Raw genomic sequence first — 26,562 nt, 5'->3', positions numbered from 1 at the left:
AAATATGTACACAGATGGGTCTATATAAAGTGTATGTAAAGTTATACAAAAATCTTTTGGGAGGGAGAGAACTCTAACAACTATGGAGTCAGAAGGGGCCTCAGTGGGAGGTGGTTCTGAGCTGTGCTTTGGAGGAAGTGGATCCAAGTGGATATCATCCTCACACCTGGGCACAGTTCAGGAGAAAGATTAAAGCCAAGTAAAAGGATTTAGGAATCATTTGCATGGTGATATTAATATTGATAATAATACTAATAGCTTTCAATTATATACTTCTTAAACTTTAAATATTATCTCATTTGAACAACCCTGTGAGATAGGTGCTATTATTATCCCCAATTAACAGATAAGAAAACTAAGGCTGAGATTAGTTATGTGGCTTGCCCAGTATTCTAATATCTGAGGCAGTATTCCAATTCAAGTCATTCTCTCTCCAAGTTCAACACTTTATTCCCTTTACTTCCCAGATGTCCCTAATAATTGTATGCCTGGGAACTAGTGAGATCTCTAAATAAAAAGAAGGAAGAGTAGAGGGCTTACCTTGAAGGGTGACCACTTTATTAGACAGGAAAACCATGATGATCTTAACCAAGATTTCTGAGAATGAATGGTCAGACAGGTAAGAAGAGAACCACCATGTAATAGTCAAATAGTGAATAATAATCTTATGTTCTAGGAAACTGAACATAGAACTTTTTCTGACCTTATCTTGCTGTTTTCTTAACCTCTGGGCATTTATATATGTCATCTCCCCATGTTTTCTTTAGTATACTCAAATCTTTCTTTTCCATCCAGGTCTAGCTCATGTAGTCCTGCCTTCCCTCTCCTGTTCTCCCAGTGAATTAAATAGATATCCTCCCATCCTCAAATTCTCTTAGAGTATTTGTTTTTATTGTTTATTTGTTTCTATCATTATCTACCATTTGCATAGTTCTCATTTGTATGCATGCCATGTAGAATGGGCATGTTTTTGTTTTTCATCTTTGTGTCTCTAAAACCCAGTACAGTGCATTGAACATAATAGATAGTCAATAAATGTTTGCTAAATTATTGATTACTACTTGAATGAAAGGAAAGGCAGAGAGAGATCTAGCTGAGAGGTAAGGGAATTTAGCAAATTAACATTCAGTGTAGGCAGAGCTCTATACTTGGGATTAAACAAATTCTAAAGATAGACACCCTTAGTCCTACCCTTATAAAGCTTATAGTTTATGTTGGGGGGGGGGAGAGAGAGAGAGAGAAAGAATTTTTGCCTCCCCACATTCCTTCTCCACTTTTTGTTGTTGTTGTTGTTATTCCCAGTACTTAGCACGATACCTGGTATATAGTAAACACCTAATGAATGCTTGTTGACTGACTGACTAATGGATAACCAATTCACTGTCTCCTGAGGCTGCCCCTTCCACTTCTAGACAGTTTTAAGTTGTTTTTTTCATATATCAGACTGAAATTTTTTTCTTTGCAATTTTTACCCACTGATGCTAGTTCTGCCCTCTGGAGCAACCAGAAAAAAAAAAAAAAATCAAATCTCTCTACTATATAAATACCGCCAGGAACTAGAAGAGAGCACCATATCCCCCTAAGTCTTCTCTTCTGCAGACTGAATGTTTCTAGTTACTTTAGTCAATTCTTGTGTGAAATCCTCTGAAGGACCTTTATTATCTTAGTTGTACTCCTGATAGTATTGCTCTAGTTTATTTCTCAAAAGGATCTGGTCCTGGCCACCTTTCAGAACCATGGCCAGGGGCAGTAAGAAACTTAAGAATCTGGTTGGATTAGCATTATCTGAAGGACATCATAGAACCTCTTGTGGTAAGATTCTATCATTTGGGGGTATACCAAGGACAGCATGATAAAGAAATTAATGAAGAAGAAAACAGACCTTAGTTCTGGTACTAATAGATTGGATGGAGCTTTGTGATAAATTTGGTGTCAGGAGAGCATTGTGGAGGTAGATGAGCTTTTATTATTTAGGAACAATGTAGCCACATTGTCAGGATTCCTAGGAACATTCTTTGATCTGACTATGTCCCTGTGTGTGTCTTTCCCGAGAAGCTGACTCTTAAAAGATGGACAGGGCAAACATGTGTGTGATTATTTTCTTTGCCTCTGGTTATCTTGTATTTCCCTTCTCTTTAAAAGCTGTAGTGTCTATTTACAATATTAAAGAGAGTCTGTGATAATGCGACTTTCTTGAGACAGCTGAGACTGCATCTCATGGCTATTGTCTGAATTTCTGCCCCATCAACTTCAGCATATATCTGAGAGCTTCAAGCATAATACTTACTATAATGGAGTTCAGGAAGAAGTTAGGAGAATGTAGCTGAGTGAATGATGTATGTCCTTCTGGTTGATTGAGATCGATCTGTTGGGAAGGGCTGCTCCTATGGTTATCTAGTTTTGACAGAGCTGATATTTCATCTATGAGAAATCAAGGGATTTATTTGCCTATAAGGCTTAGTCCTTGAGAAGCAATGTGTACTAAAGAGTGACAAACTTGGAGTCACTGGATCTAAGTTCAAATCCTATAACTACTAATTATGACTGTAGCAAGTAACAGCCTTAGTTCTTTCATCTGTAAAATGAGGGAGTTGATCTAGATAACATATGAGGTCCCTTATTGCTCTAAATCTATGATCAGGGTCTTTTGATCTAGGGACTAATGTATGTTAATTCAAGTTTAGAATTAAACTTCTTTTGGTTTGATTTTTCCTTGTTTTTGTTCTTTTAAAAAACACTTCTGAGGTGTTTTTCCATAAATGCCAACTAAAATGAGCACTTCCATATACATAGGAGAACATAAAAAGGATTGTATGTGAAACTGTGAATCTTTATTATGTACAGATTGCTGCTTCTTTTTCAGAATATAAAAATTCATCATGTAAGTTTAATTTTATACTGCTTATCTGTGATTACTTTTGTTCAGCCTTCTATTTTCTTTTGTATATTAAAAAAAATATTTTTAGACCTTTCCTCCCTCTACCTCTCCCTCCCTCCCTCCCTTCTCTCCTTCCTTCCTTCTTTCCCTCCCTCCCTCCCTTCCTTCCTTCCTTCCTTCCTTCTTTCCCTCCCTCCCTCTCTTCCCTCCTTCCTTCCTTCTTTCCCTCCCTCCCTTCCTTCCTTCTTTCCCTCCTTCCTTCCCTCCTTCCTTCCTTCCTTCTTTCCCTCCCTCCCTTCCTTCCCTCCTTCCTTCCTTCCTTCCTTCCTTCCTCCCTCCTTCCTTCCTCCCTCCTTCCTTCCCTCCTTCCTTCCTTCCTTCCTCCTTCCTTCCCTCCTTCCTCCTTCCTTCTTCCCTCCTTCCTTCCTTCCCTCCTTCCTTCCCTCCTTCCTTCCTCCTTCCTTCTTCCTTCCTTCCTTTTTTCCTTCCTTCCTTCCTTCTTCCTTCTTTCCTTCCTTCCTTCCTTCCCTCCTTCCTCCTTCCTTCCTCCTCCTTCCTTCCTCCCTCCTTCCTTCCTTCCTTCCTTCCCTCCTTCCTTCCTTCCTTCCTTCCCTCCTTCCTTCCTTCCTTCCTTCCTTCCCCCTTCCTTCCTTCCTTCCCCCTTCCTTCCTTCCTCCTCCTTCCTTCCTTCCTTCCTTCCCTCCTTCCTCCTTCCTTCCTTCTTCTTCCTTCCTTCCTTCCTTCCTTCCCCCTTCCTTCCTTCCTTCCCTCCTTCCTCCTTCTTCCCTCCTTCCTTCCTTCCTTCTTTCCTTCCTTCCTTCCTTCCCTCCTTCCTTCCTTCCTTCCTCCTTCCTTCCTTCCTTCCCTCCTTCCTTCCTTCCTTCCCTCCTTCCTTCCTTCCTTCTTTCCTTCCTTCCTTCCTTCCCTCCTTCCTTCCTTCCTTCCCTCCTTCCTTCCTTCTTCCTTCCCTCCTTCCTTCCTTCCTCCTTCCCTCCTTCCTTCCCTCCTTCCTTCCTCCTTCCTTCCTTCCTTCCTTCTTTCCTTTCTTCCTTCCTTCTTTCCTTTCTTCCTTCCCTCCTTCCTTCCTTCCTTCCTTCCTTCCTTCCTTCCTTCCTTCCTTCCTTCCCTCCTTCCTTCCCTCCTTCCTTCCTTCTTTCCTTTCTTCCTTCCTTCTTTCCTTTCTTCCTTCCTTCTTTCCTTTCTTCCTCCCTCCTTCCTTCCTTCCTTCCTCTTCCTTCCTTCCTTCCTTCCTTCTTCCTTCCTTCCTTCCTTCCTTCCTTCTTTCCTTCTTTCCTTCCTTCCTTCCTTCCTTCCCTCCTTCCTTCCTTCCCTCCTTCCTTCCCTCCTTCCTTCCTTCCTTCCTTCCCTCCTTCCTTCCCTCCTTCCTTCCCTCCTTCCTTCCCTCCTTCCTTCCTTCCTTCCTTCCTTCCCTCCTTCCTTCCTTCCTTCCTTCCATCCTTCGTTCTCTCTTCCTTCCCTCTTTCCTTCCTTCCTTCCTTCCATCCTTCTTTCTCCCTTCCTTCCCTCCTTCCTTCCTTCCTTCCTTCCTTCCTTCCTTCCTTCCTTCCTTCCTTCTTTCCCTCCTTCCTTCCTTCCTTCCTTCCTTCCCTCCTTCCTTCCTTCCATCCTTTTTTCTTCCTTCCTTCCCTCCTTCCTTCCTTCCTTCCTTCCTTCCTTCCTTCCTTCCTTCCTTCCTTCCATCCTTCTTTCTCCCTTCCTTCCCTCCTTCCTTCTTCCTTCCTTCCTTCCTTCCTTCCTTCCTTCCATCCTTCTTTCTCCCTTCTTTCTTTCCATCCTTCTTTCTCCCTTCTTTCTTTCCATCCTTCTTTCTCCCTTCTTTCTTTCCTTCCTTCCTTCCATCCTTCTTTCTCCCTCCCTCCCTTCCTTCCTTCCTTCCTTCCTTCCTTCCTTCCTTCCTTCCTTCCTTCCTTCCTTCCTTCCTTCCTTCCTTCCTTCCTTCCTTCCTTCCTCCCATTTTTTATGGAGATAGATAGCATGCTTCTTCATCCCTCCTCTGGAGTTGTAGTTGGTCATCGAATTAATTAGATTTTTAAAATCTTTCCAAGTTATTTGTTCTTACAGTGTTGTTAATGTATGAATTATTCTCCAGGTCCTGCTTCCTTCAGTCTGCACCATTTCATACCATTCTTTATAGGTTTTTATGAAATTATACTTTTCATCATTTCTTTTGGTGAAACAATATGCTATTATACTAACATACCATAATTAGCATTACCATTTCCCAATAGATGGGCATTCCCTTATTTTTTAAATAGCCCCTTTCTTTTTTTCTTTGGTGTCTTTAGCATATAGGCTTAGTAGTAGTATTGTTGGATCAAAGGATGTGCATAGTTTGGGCATGGTTTCAAATTCCTTTTCAGAATGACTAGAATCCTCTCTTGTTTTAAAATGGTTGATTAGGTTTTATTAGTGAAGCAGAGGAGAGTTTTCTTCTGTAGGCAGTTTTTAAAATTATCCTCCAATTGTCACATCCTCAAAAATAGGTCTTTTGGTTGATTTTCTTCAGTTTTATTCTTACAAGGATGCATTTGAGTAGCCTGTAGAGATTTGATGATGTTTTGATTTGAATTTAAAGGGTTAATTCATTTTGATGCTGTTTCTATTGATGCCCAGTGAAAATGAATGGAGCTGAGGCCAATAAGTACCTACTAAAGGGACAGTGTGTACATCTGCATGGGAACTTTCCTGTTTGCTTCATCTAAGCCTGGCCCACGCCTCTCCTACATACCATCCTAGACAGATGGTAGTCCATCCTACTCTTAAAGCTCTCTTAAGGAAAGACGTTTAGCAACTGTCCTTGTAAGTACATTTAATCATTTTAATGACCCTTAACCAAGTTCTCCCACCTGTTCAGTTAATACCCTTTGTGTTTTGTCTTCTTATTTTCCTCTTTCTTCTTCATTAGAGCATGATAAAGAATTTTAAGATATGCTTGACTCACCTTTGACTTTCTTTAATTCTTTTACATACTTGGAAGAAGATACACAGGATCTCAGAATCATACAAGATTTCAAAAGCTTTCTAATCAAACCCATTGATAAGCAAGAATCCCTTTTATATGACAAAAACCTGGAAACAAAGTAGAGACCATTAATTGAGGAATGACTAAAAAAATCATGATGTATGAATGTGAAGGTATTATATTATCATTATAAGAAATGACAAATATGAAAAATTCAGAGAAATGTGGGAAGACTTACAAGAACTTATGGGTTAGAGAATAAACTAAGCAGAAACTAGAAAGCAATATAAACAATTGTTACAACAATATAGATAGATTAAAAAGGAGACAAATTTTGTGTAATTGTAATGACCAAGATCAACCATGAAGCAAACATGAGAAAATGCACCTCTCTCCCCTGTTTAAAAAAGTGTATACCACAATGCCTAATATATAATATATGATTAATAAATGCTTGTTGATTGATTGAAGTGGAGGACTAGGGATATGGAATTGGTTGATTTGTTATTTAGTTTTATTGGATTCTTTTTAAAAAAATTCTTTTAATTTTTTTTTTTTTTTGTCATAGGAGATGACTCACATAGTAGGGGAATGGGGAATATTCAGACATGAAGATGATATACAAATAAAATTTATCATTAAAAATTTAAAAAGAAGCTGTTTCATCCCTTGTCTAGGAATGATTATCCTGCTTTTTGCTTGAAGACTTCCAAGCAGGCGAGGGAAATCCCATTGCATTTTAAGGCAATCCATTTCATTTTGGAATAGGTTTAATTTGCTTTTCCCAAATCTCGGGTGCATGTTAGACAGTTGTGGGTTTTACATAATCTTAACTGGGCTCTTACTGTATCAAAGCAATCCTTTTATACCTTTTTAATCAATTCATTAAGTCATGTGGCAGATTTTTTTTCTAAACCTTTTTTATCCTTCCTCATGTCTCTTGTAGTGTCCTCTTCCCTTTGCCCCTAAAATAACCATGGCAATTACTTCACCAAAAAATTGAAGCTATTCACCAAGAGCTCTTTCTTTTCCCCTCCTTTCACATGATTCAGATATAGTCTCCCACTATCTCCTTCTCTATCTCATATGAAGATATTGCCTTTCTTCTTGCCAGGGAAATTTCTTTATGGATTCTTCGACCATTTCAGTTCCTTGTCCTCTTTTTTGTTTTTAAGCTAATCTTCAGTCTCTCCATCTGTGATAGCTTTTTCTCTGATGCCAACAAACAGTACTACCCCTCTCCCATCCTTAAAAAAATTCTCACTTGATCCTATCATCCCCATTAACTTCTGTTCTTGAGATATGTGGTGTGTCCTTCAATGACAATTCTCCTATTTCTCCCTTAATTTTCAACATGCTTTTCTATTCTTCTGGATCTTCTCATGTGGAAATACCTTTTGCTTTTAAATAAAATATATATACCTTCCAGCATCTAGAAAGAAGTATTTTGTTCCAGTCATGGGTCCCACTCTACAAATTGTCATATGTATTAATACACACACACACATATATATACTCATTATATATAAAAATGTATAATATATATATGCACACACATGAAGTAAAAATTCTCTCCTTGCATGAGAAACTCTGATTCCCATTGCTTGTCGTTCATATTTTATACACTTATGTATAGGTACCTGAAACCACAGATTTTATTTCTAACTCCTTTCTTAGTTTTCATCTCTTATGAATTTGTAGTTATCTCTACTTGATATTCTTTTTCCTACATTGTAGCTGCTTATTCTGGCACCCAAATCAGCAGTTTTCTCTTGTCATTTCCTTTTCCCTTCCATTCTTTTTATTTTAACACCCTGTTGATTAGATTTTCAAGACTCCAGGCAAATGTACTTTTATAATCTCTTGTTAAATGAACCTCATCAGACAAGAATATCATTCCATATTTTAAGCCACAGTCCAGAAATTCGAATTACATTCTCAAACATAATATTTTAAACCACTTATTTCCTTCCCATGTCTTCCTTTGTTTCCTGAAGCTTTTGTCTTCCATTGGCAGTAGTGATAAAACACCATCTGTGCCCCCAAAGACTTCAATTCTTGCCCAAGAATTAATAATCCTTGAGTAATGCTTTCTGGGTTCTTTATGTCAGTAGCATTTGTGTAATCAGTAAAAGTAGGTAGTAATCAACAGTTTGGATAATATGAGATATACATGCTAGGAAAATAGCAGACCCTATAGAGCACCAGTCCTGAAGTCAGGAGGACCTGAATTCAAATCTGGCCTCAGACACTTAACACTCCCTAGCTGTGTAACCCTGGACAAGTTACTTAACCCCAATTACCTCAACAACAACAACAACAACAACAACAACAACAACAACAAGAAAAGGAAAAAAAAGAAAAGAAAAAAAAAGAAAGAAAAGAATAGAAAAACAGCAGATCCCTTTTTATTAATATTAAATCAGCACATGACTTCCATTGTCAGGGGATCACAATCACTACAACTGACTTCTTTTTTTTCTGACCCACTCAGGATAGCCTGTTTTGCAATAATAAGTATGGATTCATAACTTTATTTCTCCAAGTGATAGCAGCTACTTCCTTCTCATATAGCTGAGAGTCCTTTAGAATAATGGCATTAAGAACTAGAATAAAATTTAGAATGTTAAAAACCACAGAATATCAGACTGAGAACACAAAATGTCAAAGGTAAAAAGGACCATATAATCATAGAACATAGGTTGTTTAGAGAAGAAAGGACCTTAGAGAACATTTAATTCAGTTCCTTCATTTAGGCACTATCTTAGGTGCTATCTAAAATTAAAAATAATAATAACTTATAGCGCTTACCATGTACCAAGCATCATGCTGAGCCCTTTACAATTATTATCTCATTGGTTCTCACAAACACCCTGGGAGGTGGGTGCTGTTATTGTTACCTCCATTCTACAGGAGATGACAGTGATAGTAATTAAGTGACCTGTCAAGGTTCACACAACTATAAAGTGGCTTACGGCCACATTTAAACTTAGGCCTTTCTGACTACAAGTCTATCCACAATAGGGCAAAAGGGCAATGCTGCCCTTAAAATAGAATGCCAAACTTGTCAATAACACTTGAATTTACATCAAGTTCTTAGATATAAATTAATTGGGTGACTAGCAAGTCACTTAACCTCTCAGCCTCAGTTTCTCCATCTAAATGGGGATTATAATAACACCTGCTCCACAAGTTACTGTGAGAAACAAACAAGATTATATGGATAAAGTACTTTGCAAACCTTAAAGCCTTATAGAAATATTAGAAATTCATCTTATTTTACTGATAAGGAAGCTGAATCTGAGATGAGAAGTGATTTGCTCAAGATCCTACCTCTAGTTAGTGACAGAACAAGACTAAAAGAGCTACCTATCCCCCAAAACCCAAACAATCCTCCCCCAAACCCTAACATCTTAGGCTACAAATAGTAGTTGAATGAAGGAACTTATAATCTGTTTGATTTATAGTCTGTAAACTTCTTAGTGCTCTCTATCAAAAGGGACATTGACAAGCTAGAGCTTGTCAAGGGATTATCACTAGGATCATTAGCAGAATTTAAAAGCATGCAAGATAAAATTTCTGTCATAAGATCCACCAGACCATGGACCATATCTTAGCTGACTTTGCACTTCTCCCCATTGCCTAGCCTAGTAGCAGATACTTAGGTTTCTGGAATGTGTGTAGAGATAATTGAAGAAATTAGGGATATTTCATCTGGACAAGAAAAGATGAATAGGAAATAATTGCCATCTTTAAATATCAGAATGGCTATAACTTGGAGAGGGACTAGACTTTTTCTGCTTGGATTCGGAGGGTAGATTTGGGGGTTTGGGTGGAAGATACTGTAAGGTAGATCTTGATTCCATATAAAAATTTGATAGCAATTAGAGTTGTCCAAAAGTAGGATGGACTCCTCTCTGATGAGAATGAATCCTCCCATCACTGGAGGTCTTTAGGCAAATGCCAGATTACTAGTTGCTGGAATTACTGTAGATAACAGTCATGATTTGAGTTGAGGATGGACTAGATGACCCTTGAACTTCTTTCCATCTTTCAGTGGATGTTATGAACTTAGAGTTTCTGGTTCCCAACTCATCACTCTTTTCATTGTACCATTTTGTCTGCTTTCAGGGGATGTTGATTTTAGTATTATGTATTTTTCTGTCATTGATGTCTTTACATTGTGACAAAACACTCAGTGAACCATGTAATTTGTAAGATGAGGGAAGTATGAAGAGTGTTAAATTTTGCTTTAGGAGAGCTGGGTTTGAATCTTGGTCCTTACTCTCACTAGCTGTGTCCTTAATTCTCTTGTCTTAAAGGGACTTGCTTAGTTCCATATTTCTAGGAAGGCCTATTACCATGGAAACCATCAGAAAGAGCAGAAACATATTTCTTAGTAGTTCATTTGAAGTGGGGGGAGACCCTGGGTTTAATGCAAGAGTGCTTATGGAATGAGCTAGCCAATCACTGCCCATTTACTTATCTGTAATATAGAAATCATATATACATACTACCTGCTTCTGTGTATCTTAAATCCCCCCAAATAGTGAGCTAATATTATGATTATTATTTGTCACCAGTATTAGATTTTAGAGTTAGTGGAATTCTTTCTAAAGCATACACACTTTGGTAACCCTTGGAGGAACAGCCCTTTAATGAAGATGTGGAGATAACTTATAGTTATCCCTTTGGATGAAGATTCAAACTACCAGTTATCACTAAATATAAAGGTTAAAGGAATTCTCTTACATGTGCTTGCTAAAGCATTCTATCTTTCCACCTCATTAGTGAATTGTAAATGCAAATGAATTTTGAGAGGGCGGGAAACACTGGGTCTCTCTCTGTTTCCTTGGAAACATGTGGAGAACATTTGCTTTATGAGCTTCTATACCTATGACTGCTCAAAGAATTTGATATATTCATTCTTGTATGTTGATGCGTGAATGTGAACAAAGGCAGTGTAGACCAGTGGAGATATGCACTGCTTTCAGAGATATCATTCTCCTCTAGTTTCTATAGAAACTACCAGCACCAACCAGCACCAAGTATACTGATGAGGTACTTCAATTATTTTCACTTATGCAACCATAGTAACATTTCCTCCAGCCACAGGCTCATCCTTGCCTGCTTCAGCTTTCCCAGGAGACAGCTTTTAAAAGTGGCTATTCAGCCAAAAATGTTGTATAGAGAAAAAGATGCTGCATTTGTAGACAGAAGTCCTGCCTTCACCTTTTGGTTTTGCTACCATCTAGCTTTGTGACCTTGAGCAAGTCACAGCATTTTTAAGTTGGAGATGATAACACTTGTACTCCTTAGTATGAAATCATTGTAAAATACTTTAGAAAGACAAAGTACAATGCAATATAAGCATGTAATTCCTGCTTCAGGGAAGTGATGAGAAAGGGAAAGAACACCCTTAAAGTTCTGAACTGCAGAAGGACTAAACTCAATCACGTGTCTGCACATTCCCACTCCCCATCTTTCCAAGGGAGGGTCACCACTGCCTAAGGAGAGGTAAGCCCAAGATGGAAAAAAAAATCCATAAACCCAGCAAGGTAAAGTTTTTATACTGATCATTTCTGTGAGTAGCCACTGCAATTCCAATCTGAGTGAAATAGGAAGACCTAACTTGAAAATAAATAATTAATATGTTATTTGAGCTATAGATTAATTTATTATTGTTATGAATAATATTTAACTATTCTGTAAAATATTATTAGTAGTATTGGCAGATAATATTCTATGAAGGACAGGCAATGTCTTTAGATTCAGAATGACCATGTTTGATTGAATCCAGACTCAGCTACTTATTGTGTGATCTTGAACAAATCACTTTTTTTTTTTGAACAAGTAACTTTTAATATCTCTTGGACTTGGTGTGCTGCTTTGTAAATTGAGATGGTTGAATGAGATGATATCTAGTAATTCTTCAAACTTTGAAGTCCTATAATTCTATGCATATTATTACTTTAGCAAATTTACTATGGCAGTGGATCCTAACAAATATATCACACTTTATTGGTTGATTTTGAAACTCGACTTGACCACTTGCTGTAGGACATGTCTCTGCTGCTCACAACCCTGACTTTTATCCATTTGTTCAGCAAACATTTATTGTGCCTGTTTGATGTGCTCCTGTGTTCAGCAGTGGTAATACAAAAATAAATGTAACATGATTCTTGTCCTTGAGGGTATAGTCTATTAGAGTCATATGTATATGTAAAAACAATACAAGATGGGAAATGATAAAATGTCACAAGTCAGAGAGGAAGGAATAGTGAAGAAGAACAAGAAAGGTTTCATGGAAGATATGGTATATATGCTGACCCTTGAAGAGAAGAAAGAAAAAAAATTCAGTAGCAAAATGTGTAGGAAGACTATTCCAGCTTAGGTGGACAGTTGTATGTGAAGGGAGGAGCAATCACAAGCACTTTGAGAACATGCTCTGTCATGGAATTTTTGAAAGGGTATCATATGAAATAAGATCAGAAATTTAATTCAACAGGCATTTATTGTTAACACCTACTAAGCATTAGATACTATCCTACATAGTGTGGAAATAAACAAAAGTTAGTCTCTTTCAAAGGACTTGCATTCTAATTGGGGAAAATTATGTACACAAATAAGAAAATGCAAAATATTAAAAAAGTAAATCTGGTACTAACAACTAGAGGGAAGGATCAGGAAAGGCCCAAGCACCCTACAGTCTTTGCTGCTTTCCTCAGAATTGTTGTTTGATGAAAGGTGATAGCCTCAAATGTCAGGCTGAGAAGTTGGAACTTTAATCTACAAGTTAATGGGGAAGCTTCAACAGTGACATCATTTGCTTTGTCTCCCAGCAGCACTGCAGAGCCAATAAAGCAGTGGGTTTGGAGACAGAATGCTTGATTTTAAGACCCAAATCCATGTGACTTTGGCACATGATTTCTTTTCTCTAGGACTAACTTTCTTCATGTGTATGATGAGGGACTTGAATTAGATGACCTTTTAGCTTTGGAACATATGATCATGAGGAATCTTGTTAAACAATAATAACTTCTCAATGAACGTGGCAGTCTCATGATGTCAGTATCTTTTATCTGAATATGAATCTATACTTGGAGCTGAGGGAGAAATTCTTTATTTATTCAGGATCATTAAATTTCAGAGTTGGAAGAATCTTTGGAAGCCTTCACATCAAATCCTAACCTAAGAGTCCCTTCTACAGAATCCCTGACAAATGATCATATCATATCATATCATATCAGTCATATGATAATTGGCTATAAGTCCTGAAGTGAGGTAACCAGTTTTACCTTTGAGCAACTCTAATTGCCTGGAAGTTTTTCTTTATATTGAACCTAAATCTCTCTTTCATTCACTTTCTGTTCTTATGCATCCTTATATCTTTTCTTTTACAATTGAATTCCTTCACTTTATCTCTGTGTGATATGGTCTCCAGTCTTATGATTTTGGTGCCCTTCTTTAAGATGTTCAACTAGTCTATGTCTTTTCCAAAATGTGACACCTAGAACTGACTACAGTGCTTCAAAAGTGGTGTGACCAGGTCAGAGTCATCCCTCATTCTGTTTCTTAGTGTGGTCCAGCTATCATTAACTATTCTTTGGCTGCCAGGTCAGTCTAATGACTTATATAGAGTCTGCACTCTACTAAAACCCTCAAATCTTTTCATTTAAAGTTATCTAGCCTTGTTTTCCTCGTCTTGTTATTGTGAACTTGATTTTATATCCATGTCTATGTAGAAGTTATCCCCATTGAATCTCATTTCATTTGATTTAATGGTTTGTTCTGACCTGATGAGATCCTTTTGGATCCTGACAATCATCATAAAAATAACAGTAGCTCACACAAATAGCATTTTAAGGTGTGCAAAGTGCATTGCACACACTGTTTCATTTAATCCTTGCAACAAAAGTGTCCTATATTTGCTAAGTGAAGCTACATTCAAGCTCTGGTCTTCTTGACTCCCAACCTAGTGTTCTGTTCATGCTTTTGCTTCTCATTATCCAACCTGTAAGATGCCTGTTCCATTTTGTGTCACATATAAATTCTAAAAGCATGCCATCTATATTAAAAACAAAAACAAAAACAAAAACAAAAACAAAAAAAACCAGAGCCTAGGATACATCCGTGGGCCCACAAGGATACCCCTTTCAAATTGTTATCAACCCAATAAAGGTCATTCTTTGGGCTTAGTCTTTCAGTTTTGAATCCACTTAACTGTACTAATCACTAGCTAATATATCTCCATTAATTTTTATGGTTCATTGAGTGTTCTCTTGAGACACTCTCAAATTCTTTCCTAAAACTTAAGTATATAGTATCTATTGCAGTTTCCTGATTTATTAGATAAGTTACTATGTCAAAAAGAAAATGAAGTTCATCTTTTTTTGTTGTTTTTTGAGAACAGACCTATGATTTTATTGATATGGGAAACTTCCAGGGAGAAAAGTTCTTCTACCAATGTAGATTGGCACTTACTCTAAAGTTACTTTGAGAGAACGGAGATTGACTTGTTCAGAAATAAGAATTAAACCTAGGTTTTCCTGACATTAAGCCATGCTCCTATCTACTATGCCATGTTGTCTCTCAGATAATTGTAAAAATTAATGCATTTTTGGCCTCCCTCTCTTCTCCTCCCTTCCCCCCTTTTAAAACTATTGTCAGAGGAAGGATTCAAACAGAGGTATGGCAAGATTCTAATTGTATTGTTGTTGAATGGTGTATGGTTTTTGATGACTATATGGACCATACTATAAATGGAATTTCTTGGCAAAAATACTGGTTTGGTTGCCATTTCCTTTTCTGGTAAATTAAGGCAAACAGAGGCTAAACGACTTGCTCAATCACAAAACTAGTAGATATCTGAGGTCAGATTTGAATACAGGTCTTCTTGATGCCAGGCCCAGTAACTCTATTCATTTAGCTAACCAGCTGCCTTTAAGACTGTATTTATTCTCTATTCATTAAATCACTCAGCCTTGCTGTGACCTAATCTTAATGAATGATCATTCTGATTCTCAAAAGCCATCTCCTCTATGTGTTTTAGAATTTCTCTGAGTATAATTCCCTTCCCCTTCCCCTTTTCCCTTCCCATTTTCTCTTCCTATTTTCCCTTCCCCCTTTCCTTTTTCCTTCTCCTTCCCCTTCTCTCTTCCTTTCCCTTCCCTTTCTCTTCCTTTTTTCCTCCTTCTCCTTCAACTTCTTCCATTATTTCTCTTCCCAGTCTCAATCTCAATCCCAATCAGCATAGAAGTTTTAACTGTCTATTTTTCCAATATGGTCCAGTTCACCCCTCCTTAAATAGCCTGTGCCCCTCCTCTCCTAGGAGCTTACCATACTTGTTCCAAACATAGTGTGGCTGATTGATTAACTTCAGCTCTGCTGAATCTCAAAACTCAGTTGCTCTGATACAAATAGCCAATAATTACAATATCTTATGACTTAATTTCTATTATCTTATTCAGTTCTTCATAGAATGTCTCTACCTTTTATCCTCTGTACTCAGTGGTGATGCATAATATTCAACTATCTTCATAGTGGTCTTTCTGAAATGAATATCATAAACATAATAATCTGAAATGATCAATATCTTATGAAATGCCTTTGAGTACATGATAAAACCTATTTTGCCATCTCCTTTGTGCCTTCTAAGGAGAATCTGTGAACCATTCTTCCATTTTGTTGCAACTTCCTTTGTTTTTTTGGTTTCATTTATAATGAGAAGGGCAAGATTAATATGATTCAGTTCTCTAGTGTAGGGGATCTTAATGGAGAAAAAAATGAGTGGCATTTCATTAGTTTCCTTTGCAATCTTGTATATTTTGTTTTATAGATTTAAAAATGTTATTCTGAGGAGTCCACAAACTTCATCAAACTGCTAAAGGGAGTCCAAAAAAATTAAAAATCCCAAAGCAGTATGTTCTCTTCTTAGTCAGTGGACAAAAAAAAACAACAACAAAAAAAAACAACTCATGTTTAAGTAGCAGTAGCTAAAGAATAAACTATTGTTATGATCTTCATATTATTAATTTCCATAGAATGATACAGGAATGGTAAACTCCAGCTAAATGATTCTACCTCTAAAGAACACTATTATTCCCATGGTGCACTTAATTTGGCTCCTCTAGTTTCATCCCTCTGAGAAGTTTGCCATCAGCACCTCATTAATAGAATAGTACCAGTGCCCTTCCTATCAGGATGTTTGCTAACAGTCAAATTAAATTAGTAAATGGGAAGAGTCATGGAATTGTGTAAAAAGAGAGCTGGCAGGTACCTCTGCCTGGGATTTTATCTTGTGAGGAGAAAAAAAAAAGCCAAATAAATGCTCTGCATTATAAACCTTGCTGCAGTTAGTTCGATAGCCCATTGATGCTTAGTGAGATTTGTCATATATCGATTTCATAGACTAGAAACATGAAACAAAAATTGTTTTTTCTTTACTTGCTTTTATTACTATTAAATTTTAAATGTGGTGCTTATTCTTTCATAGAAATCTATGCTCTCTGAAGGCAGTATACCAAATATCCTTAATTTACTAAAGGATCATTTCTTTTAAAAATGTTTTAAGAATATCTCTTGTTTTAACAATACCTACATTTCCTAGAATGTTATTGTTCCATCCTCCTGTTCTTCCGGGAAGGTCATTCCTTATAACAAAGAATAAAAACAAGAAAGTAACAACAATTTTACAAAACTAACCTAAACATCATCCAAGTCCAACATTATATGGAATATTTAACTCTCATAGTCTCTCATTTCTACAAGGAAAGTGGGATGCATTTCATATCTTGTCTTTAAGATCATGCTTGGTCATTCTTATTTCATAGTATTTTTTTAAATTGTCATTTTTTCAGTTTACATTGTTGTAATCATTGTGAATATTATTTTCTTGGTTTTCATCATTGTATTTTGCATTAGTTTATCTGAGACTTCCCCTGTATGCATTCTTCTTATTATTTCTTACAGATACCTTATGTACTATAGCTTGTTTAGCTATTTTCATTTGATGAATATTTATTTGTTTTTAGTTTTTTACTATCACAAAAATGAGTGGCTCTAATTTTTTTTTTTGGTGTATGGAAAAAGGACATTTATTGAATATAGAATGTCAACAGATTAATAAACATTTATGATGTGATTAGTGTGTGTTAGGTAATGTACTGAGATGGCAAAAGAGTCAAAAGCAGTCTCTAAGGACTTCACAATCTAATGGGAGAGATAACATGCAAAACAACTATATATAAGTGAGATATATATAGGATAAATTGGAGATAATCTTAGAGGGAAAGCACTAAAGTTAAGGAGGACTTGAAAAAACTTAAAGTCAAACTTTAACTGATACTTAAAGGAAGCAACCAGGGAATCTAGAAGTTGAAGATAAAGAGGGAAAGAATTCCAGACGTGGGAGATAGCCAGTGAAAAATATGCAGAACTGGGAAATAAAGTGTTGTTTCAGTGCTTTTAAAGAGCAGAAAGGAGATCAATGTCACTGTATCACATTGTATAAGGAAAGAAATAATGTCTAAGACAGGAAAGATAGGGAGAGGCCAGGTTATGAAGAGATTTTTAAAACCCAAAAAGAGGATTTCATATTTGATTAAGAAGGAAATAGGGAGACACTGGAGTTTATTATTATTATATGGGGGGATGACCTGTTTTTTTTTTTTTTTTTGTTTGTTTGTTTTTTTTGTTTAGGAAGATCATGTGGATAGCTAAGTGGAAGATAGACTGTGTGGGGAAAAGATTTGAGGTCGGGAGACCAATCAACTTGATTACTGCAATAGTGTAGTTGTTTTGTGATAAGTTCTTGAGCTGGGGTAGTGGTCGTGTCAGAAGAAAGAAGAGGACCTATCAGAGATGTATACATCAGCATTGGAAGAAATTTTCAAAAATTATTGAAATTTTAAAAAATAATGAATAGCAATTTTTTTATCACCCAGCTAATAAGGAAGTCAATTATGCTTACCATAGTAATATTTCATAAAAATCCTAATGTTGGAAAGGTCTTTTATAGGTTATTTCATTCAACATAACATGTACCATGCATGAACACATAGAGGTATAATTTCCAAATAAGTAAAATTTTCTGAACAAAAGTATAAAAAGCACATAAATATTTTATGAAGGGTGGAAAGTGATCACTTTTTTAAAAATAGCTTTTTATTTAGAAGTTATATGCATGGGTAATTTTATAGCATTGACTATTGCCAAATCTTTTGTTCCAATTTTTCCCCTCCTTCCCCCTTCCCCCTCTCCTAGATGGCAGGATGACCAATACATGTTAAACATGTTAAAGTAGAAATTAAATACAAAATAAGTATACATGTCCAAACCATTATTTTGCTGTACAAAAAGAATCAGACTCTGAAATAGTGTACAATTAGCTTGTGAAGGAAATCAAAAATGCAGGCGGACAAAAATAGAGGGATTGGGAATTCTATGTAATGATTCTTAGTCATCTCTCAGAGTTCTTTCTCTGGGTGTAGCTGGTTCAGTTCATTACTGCTCCATTAGAACTGATTTGTTTCATCTCATTGCTGAAGATGGCCAGGTCCATCAGAATTGATAATCATATAGTATTGTTGTTGAAGTATATAATGATCTCCTGGTCCTGCTCATTTCATTCATCATCAGTTCATATACGTTTTCTCCAGGCCTTTCTGAAATCATCCTGTTGGTCATTTCTTACCGAACAATAATATTCTCTAATATTCATATACCACAATTTATTCAGCCATTCTCCAATTGATGGGCATCCACTCAGTTTCTAGTTTCTGGCCACTACAAACAGGGCTGCCACAAACATTCTTGCACATACAGGTCCCTTTCCCTTCTCTAGTATCTCTTTGGGGTATAAGCCCAATAGTAACACTGCTGGATTAAAGGGTATGCACAGTCTGATAACTTTTTGAGCATAGTTCTAAATTGCTCTGCAGAATGGCCGGATTTATTCACAATTCCACCAATAATGTATCAGTGTCCCAGTTTTCCCACATCCCCTCCAACATTCTACATTATCTTTCCCTTTCATTCTAGCCAATCTGACAAATGTGTCAGACTGTATGACAGAATGTATCTCAGAGTTGTCTTAATTTACATTTCTCTGATTAATAATGACTTGGAGCATCTTTTCATGTGGCTAGAAATAGTTTCAGAAATTGATCACTTTAAATGAATAAAGTAGACATTAAATTGTATGAATAAGAAGGAAGGATTAGAGGACTATAGAATGGAAGTAATCACTTGTTAATATATAATTGGCATAACTCAAATAAGAAGTGATGAGGGTCTGAGCCAGAATGGTGGCAGTGGGAGTGGTACAGAGGATACTGATACAACAGGTATTTTGGAAGGAGACTGACATTTTGGCAAGAGGTGGAGGATGAAGAGTGAATCTACTTACTTTAGTGAAATTTCTTTTTAGTATCCTCCCCTCTCTCTGGAAACCTGAATGTAACTTGTATTTGTATTTGACAGGTCATCAAAGTCTACAAAGCTTCAATCCAACAAACTTTAGATATCCTCTTTCTTCATAATGGAAAAGAGTTCCTGAGCAGCACAGACTCTGTAAGCCGCGATTCTGCCGACCGCACCATCATTGCGTGGGACCTCCACAGTGCTGCCAGAGTCTCTAATCAGATCTTTCATGTAAGTCAAGTGGGCATTTTTCATCTCGAAGACTTTGATTCTCCCAAATACGACCATGACTCTCCTGACTATATCTTATTTTATGTGGTTTCTTACACTTTTCATCTTTTACTTCCTTTTTGTCTGTAGCGTTCTTTTCAGTACCTTGAAGCTCAGTTCAAATGTTGTCTCTTCCCAAATCTCCCATTTGGTAATACTTTTTTGTCATGTTTCATTCAGCACTTACTTTATGTGCATTTATTATGTGTCATTGTTATTTGTGTGTGTATCATATCCTGCTATTAGGCTTTGAGATAGGGTACCCCTTTATCTTTGCCTTCTCTGCACTGAATATAGTACATTGCACACTGTAAAGGCTATTACAATATTTGTTGAATAGATTAGAATGTAGATTAAGTATAAATAGAAGAATGAGTAGAATGCAGATTAAGAATGAGAATGAGCTTTTCAATTAACTGAATACCTATGAATTTAGACATAAAATAAATGTTTATTAAATGCCTATTTGTATTTGATGCCCTGTATCAGTGCTGGGCTGTGGTTTTAGGATAAATAAGATTTGTTCCTTTGCTCAAGGAACTCTCAGGCCAGTTGGGGAAATGAGATAAGTATAATGAAAATTAGATTATGATAATTAAATATGATAAAAAAAAAAGAGTAACAAAAGATGTGAGATCTGTTGAAAGAGAACTAACTTTGATCTAGGAGTGTAAAGCATCTAAAAAAGATGGATTTTGAGTTGGACTTTGAAGAATAGGTAGGATATCAAAAGGTAAAAATGGAGCCACTTTGGGAGTGTAAGGAACAGCTTAAGCAAATGCCTTGAAAAATGATAGACTTGTATTAATCTATTTTGTTTTAACATGTTCTATATGCCTTCCCTTTTCCTCTCCTAAAGAACTTGTAATAAATAGTTTTTTTTTAATGTATAACAAATAATTATTTTGTAAAAAGAGGATAAGAAATTCAGCAAAACTGATCAGTACATAAAAAAAAAAAACCATTGATCTTCTATGTAATGTTTCCCACTCATGTATGTCAGCTTTCCTTCTTCCTTTTCCTTTCTCATCTAACTATGCAGGGGGAAGTGTCTTCTCATATAATTTCTTCAGGGCCAAGTTTGATTTTTGTAATTTGCAACATTTATCTTCTGTTATTTTGTGTAAGTTTCCATTTATGTTATTGTAGTCATTGTGTATTGTTTTATAGGCTCTGCTTATTTTGTACCAGTTCATGTAAATCTTTCTATGATAAAGAAATACTTTTAAATAGTATTTTCTTAAATCAGGTCTGTGGCAGACTGACTAGGGTAGTGTAGCAGAGTTAATTGGACAGTGGCAAAGTGGATAGGATGGTGCCAGATTAGATAGGATAGTGACAGAATAGAGTGGTGTGTCAGAATGGATAAGACAGTGTGGCAAAGTGTATGGGATGGTGTCAGAGTAGATAGCATGATGTCAGAGCAGACAAAGCAGTGGCAAAGTGGACAGGAGTGCTGAACTTAGGAAGACCTGGCCTACTGTTTGTGTAGTCTTTGGCAAGTCATTTTTCCTATCTAAATCTCAATTTTCTCATCTTTGAGATGAAGAGACTAGACTGAGTGATCTCTAATGCCATCTCCTGTTCCAAAATTCTGATCCTAGGAGTGTATACTTTTGCAATTGGCGGTTTGTTAATTCATAACTATAGTTTTAACTTATTCCCAGTGAAATATGAAACTGTTAATGTGTTGACTTTAATAAAGGACTTTGGGACATTCCATTTGTGTCAGAGAAATGACATACAATGGAAAGAGTGATTTTTTTAAAAAAGTTTTCAATGGTCTAATGACTATAAGTGGCAATATCATTCAGCCTAGTTTCTGAAATATTTTACCAATAGCACGGGCATTTGGGAAATTGTATGCTGCTGATTGCTATCTACTTTGACTAACAAAGTCATATAATGTCAGAGCAGGAAGGAAGTAGAATCATAGCAGAGTAGGATTTTGGGGTTTAGAGCAAGCAGAAATCTGAGAGATGGTCTAGCTCAGAACCCTTACCTTTCAAATGTGATCACAAAATAATAGCAAGTAAATGCTGCAAATTACAAAAAACAAACTTAGCCCTGGAGAATGATATGAGAAGACACTTCCCCTTGCATAGTTAGATGGGAAAAGAAAAGAGATAGGGAAAGCCGACATTCCTGAGTGGGGAATATTACATATAATATCAGTGAGGGTTTTGTGTGTGTGTGTGTATGTGTGTGTGTGTGTGTGTGTGTGTACTGATCAGTTTTGCTGAGTATGTTGTCCTTATTTAAAAAAATAATTATTTGTTATACATTTTAAAAATAATTATTTGTCATAATCCAGAAAGCTCAAACATCAAATACATAATGAGTGGCAGAGGATAGTAAGTAAATTCCTGATATGAATACAGAAGGGATTATGGAAAATAAAATTTCAGATGTAGAAAGAATATCAGTCTATTTAATATATGGTCCTCATTTTACTTAAAAAATAAACTTCATTCCAGAAGTGTATAGGTAGACCCAAAGTCATATCATGAATTAGTACAGGGACAAGATTACAGTATATGTCTCTTGATTCTTAGTTCATTTTATCTTGCTGCTGCTTCTCATCTAGAATTGCCAGAGAGAAATTTATGTCTTCTATTCATCACACTCTCTTCCAGTACTTAAATAGCCATAGAGGCCTGATGGATAAGGAAATCACATTGTCTTAAAACTTTTAAGTTTCACAACTGTGTAGGGCTAAAGCAGCCCTTTACCAATATAGTATGCTAGAAATACATTTTAAAAATTCAAGACATATAGTTTCTGGGTATCTTACTTTATTAATAAGGTTAGCTTATTATTTATAAAAGAAGTCAGTGACACTCTCAAATGCCAAACATCCCTCATGATGATGGGCTCACAGATTATATGCCCATGGAAGATATTCCTAAGAGCAGCAATCAATTCTGATTGATTAACAGTTAATGAGAAAATGAATATTATAGTGAAAGGTCGGTTTTATTCCTATGAGGATCTTAGGGTATGTAATTTGGATCACTCAAGTCTTGGTCAAAAAGACTTATCGATTTTCCTATCACCTGTCCAAAAAAAGGGAAACTCCACATTTCCCTATAAAATCACACAATGTCAGAGTAAACACAATGAGCAGGAATACACCCATTAACCCAAATGGAGAATTTCTTTTACTCTTTTTGATTAGATCTTTACTCTGGGTAAGTCTTTGAGAAAGATTTTCCATACTAATTGATTTCTGGATGAGGCAGTAGAAAAGGGGATTTGGTTCTGATTTAATAACTAGTTATTGATACAAGAATAAAGTAATCATTTCACTCAGAGGACTGGCCTTGGAATCAGGAGATTTGGGTCCATGTCTTTGTTTTGCTGCTTATTGACTGATAGACTGGGTCACATAGAATTTTATAGCCAGAAGACATCTCAGATGTCATCTAGCTGAACTGCAGTCTGAAGTGTGACTCTGCTCTACGACATCCCCATGGTGATCCCACTGAAGTGGCCAAAAGGATAGCATGTAGTGGAAAAGGAGCAATAGATTCATAAAAGACTTGGGTTTGAAATTAACTTCTAATATCTGTATGTCCTTTCCCACATTGAACCTCTTACTTCATCTTTAAGATGGGAATAATCTTTATTATCCTGCACTCATTGCTTGATAGCTTATCAAATGAGATGGTGGGTGAGTCATGTAAACTGTAAAATGTTTTGTTCATGAATTATAATGATAATACATATAATTTACAGAGTGATTCTCACCTGAGAATGGCTGGACAAGTATTATCCTCTGACTAAGGGTTGGATTGAGATTATGTGGCAGTACTAGTTAGCTAGTAAGAGGCTCAGCAGAGTTGAACTCCAATGTCAGTGCTCTTGGGATTGGATTACTTAAGGAGATATTTGTTAAGCATTTGCCATTTGCCTGCTCTTGTGTTTAGTATTATGGGAAACAGATAAAAAGGCACCTAGTCCTTGAGTTCAGGGAGCTCAAAGTGTTGCAAAAACATGAGTCATAGGAAACACATGATTATTACTGAATTGTGTGATCTGCAAACAATGTAAAACATTTTTCTCTCTTACTATTCCCTGTTCATTTTTAGGAGCGGTTTACCTGTCCTAGCCTCACTTTACACCCAAGAGAATCTGCTTTTGTGGCCCAGACAAATGGAAACTATATGGCATTGTTTTCATCACTGAGGCCGTACCGGATTAATAAAAGGAAACGTTATGAAGGACATAAGGTATTTATTAATTTCTCCCCATATTCTCCTTAGTGAACCATCAGAATCACTTTCCCAAATGATTTGTTACATAATTCATCCTAATTATGATGTCATATTGTAGCTCATAAAGCCACTAGCATTAATTATTAATTATAAATATTTTCTTTTTTCAAACTTTTTAAAGAAATTATAAAATTGACTACAATCAGTAAACATGAACATTTCCAATACAAAGAACAAAAAAAAGAGAATTGTGGAATACTGATTTTCTATTACGTATAGTTCTTTTAAAGTACATGTCAGATTTAACACATTAGTAACAACATTGCTTTGCTTTCTGTGCCCTCTTTGAATGTCATCCTGCTCTCTTCTGCATGTGTTCTTTTTTTTCTTTTTTCTTTCTTTCTTTTTTTTCTGCTATCACTATTATCACGCTTTACTACTTCTCACAACTCTTTCTCTTTCCTTGCCAAAAATAAAAAAAGCTTCCCTTGCAATAATTAGTATAGTATAGTCAAGCAAAACAAATTCATTCATAGATTACGTCTGAGAATGTACAATTCACTTAGCACCTACAGGCCTTGCTATCTTTGCCTTAAAGTAGGAAACATGGTTAAATAAGGTTTTTGCCATCCTGATGGGTCATACATTGATCCAGATTCTTAAATCATTATAATGTTGTAATCACTACATAAATTGACCTCTTGGTTCTGTAAATGTCATTTTCTCAGTTCATAAAAATCTTCTTGATTTCCCACTTTGCCCCCTTTGTCATTTCTCTTGGCTTTATAATATTCTATTATATTCAGAAACTGTAATTTATCCAGTTATTTCTTAATTGGGCACCCTATAAATATTTTTGTTCATGTGATTGCTTTCTCTTTTTTCTTTGGTGACTTAGTAGATGAGAAGCTTGAAATCAGGAAGATCTGAGTTTGAATTTTACCTCAAACACTACTTATGTGATGCCAGGGCAAATCAGTTAATCTCTGTCACCCTCAGTTTCTTTATGTATAAAATGGGTATAATAATAGTAACCACCTTATAGAGTTGTTGTAAGAGGACAAAAGGTGCTATTTATAAAGTACTTTGCAAACCTTAAAATACTGTATTAATCTTAAAATATACCTATTAGTGGTATCATTGAGACAAAGAATTAATTACTTTTTTGGTCTAATTCCAAATTGCTTTTCAGAATAGTTGAACCACTTCCTAGCTTTATCTGAAGGGCATTGAAAATCTTATACTATATACCACAATGAGCTATGACCTTTATAGGTCATAAAAGAGGAGATAACATTTATAGATTAACTCCTCTAAACATTGCTGTCATCCCATAATTCCTCCAATGACTGTCATTTCTCCTTTTTTGATCAGCTTTGTTAATGTGATAAGGAATAATCTTGAATTATTTTATTTAGCATTTCTTTGAAACATTTTTTCATATGACTTTTGATGGTCTTTCTTTTTTTTGTGCATTCATATATTGTAGCATTTACCTATTGGAAGATAGGTTACTCTTTTTCTTTTTCATTTGCATCAATTCCTTATTCATATTATATGTATGTATATTAAGATATTAGACTTTTTTCAGAGAAATTTGCTGCAGAAATTTTTTTTAACTATTTCTCTTCTAATTAAATCTACAATGGCTTTGTGGAAAAACTTCAGTTTTACAAGTCAAAATGATCCATTTATCTTTTATGATCTATTTCATCTCGGTTGTCAAAAACTATTTCCTTTCCATATCTGTGAATAGGTATTTCCTTCTCTTCTAATTTTTAAATATTATAATCTTGTATATTACTATAATCTATTTTATATCATTAGTGTATGTAGTATGATATTTTGGTATAAGCCTAATTTCTGATTTGTAGTTTTCCCAAAAGCTTTTATTGAATAGTGTATCTTTAATACAGAAGTTGGTGTACTTACTTTTATTATTGAGCATTATGCCAGGATGTTCAATTGCTTCTGGGACTTCAGTCCCTAGTTGTTCCATTGACCAACTTTTCCATTTTTTAAAACCAGTATCATATAGTTTAACTAACCACTGCTTTGTTAACAGTATGAGATATAATGCTGCTTTCCCACTTTCCCATTATTTTTTCATTTTAGATTATTTCCCTTAAGATTCAGTTTTCAGATGATTTTTTTTTCCAGGTCTATGAAATAACCCTTTGATAATTTAGTAGGACACAAAATCTATAGATTGATTTAGGTAACATTGAATCACAAGGAAATTAAAACTGCAAAATAATAGTGTCAGAAGATTTAAATGTTCCTTTCTAAATTTTAGGCTAATCTAGCAGAAAGACAAGGGGAAAAAATATAGAATTGAACATGTTGCACAAGAAACTAGAGCAAAAAGACTTATAGCATCTTCTAAAAGGGACTGCTAAGTAATATACACATTCCTCAGCACCACATGGAACTTTTATAAAAATTGATCATGTACTAGAGCTTAGAAATACTGCAAGTAAATGTAAAAAGGCAGAAATAGTAAACACATTTTTTAATGGATCATAATGCAATGAAGGTCATAATCAAATTTACATAATTTCTAAGGGCTCATCTTCTCTATGATGTTAATAATATCACTATGCCCACTTTACAGATTTTACAGATTAAAAAACAAAGTTTTTATGGGGGTTTTTGTTTGAGTCACAGAAGATAATAACTGCCAGAGCCAGAACTTAAATCCAAGTCATCTGACTTAAAATTTATTACTCTCTCCACTATGACATGGTGCCTACTTGTCAGTCATATATCAAATAATCTCAGATAAACACAGT

The 26,562-nt window shown here is 35.7% G+C and overlaps 1 protein-coding gene across 2 annotated transcripts in view; it reads left to right on the top strand.

Moving 5' to 3' along the window:
• The window catches only part of WDR25 (WD repeat domain 25), a 242,503-nt gene that overhangs the window by 214,825 nt on the left and 1,116 nt on the right, over positions 1-26,562 (top strand). For both annotated transcript variants that reach the window (XM_051978370.1, XM_051978371.1), the window contains 2 exons: positions 19,344-19,514; positions 23,645-23,785. In XM_051978370.1, coding sequence (XP_051834330.1) covers positions 19,344-19,514; positions 23,645-23,785 — 312 coding nt within the window. The remainder of the gene's footprint in view (positions 1-19,343; positions 19,515-23,644; positions 23,786-26,562) is intronic.

The sequence above is a fragment of the Antechinus flavipes genome, chromosome 2 (assembly GCF_016432865.1).
Source record: "Antechinus flavipes isolate AdamAnt ecotype Samford, QLD, Australia chromosome 2, AdamAnt_v2, whole genome shotgun sequence".
In the NCBI taxonomy this organism is placed as follows: domain Eukaryota; kingdom Metazoa; phylum Chordata; class Mammalia; order Dasyuromorphia; family Dasyuridae; genus Antechinus; species Antechinus flavipes.
This window is presented reverse-complemented; position numbering and strand designations above follow the sequence as displayed.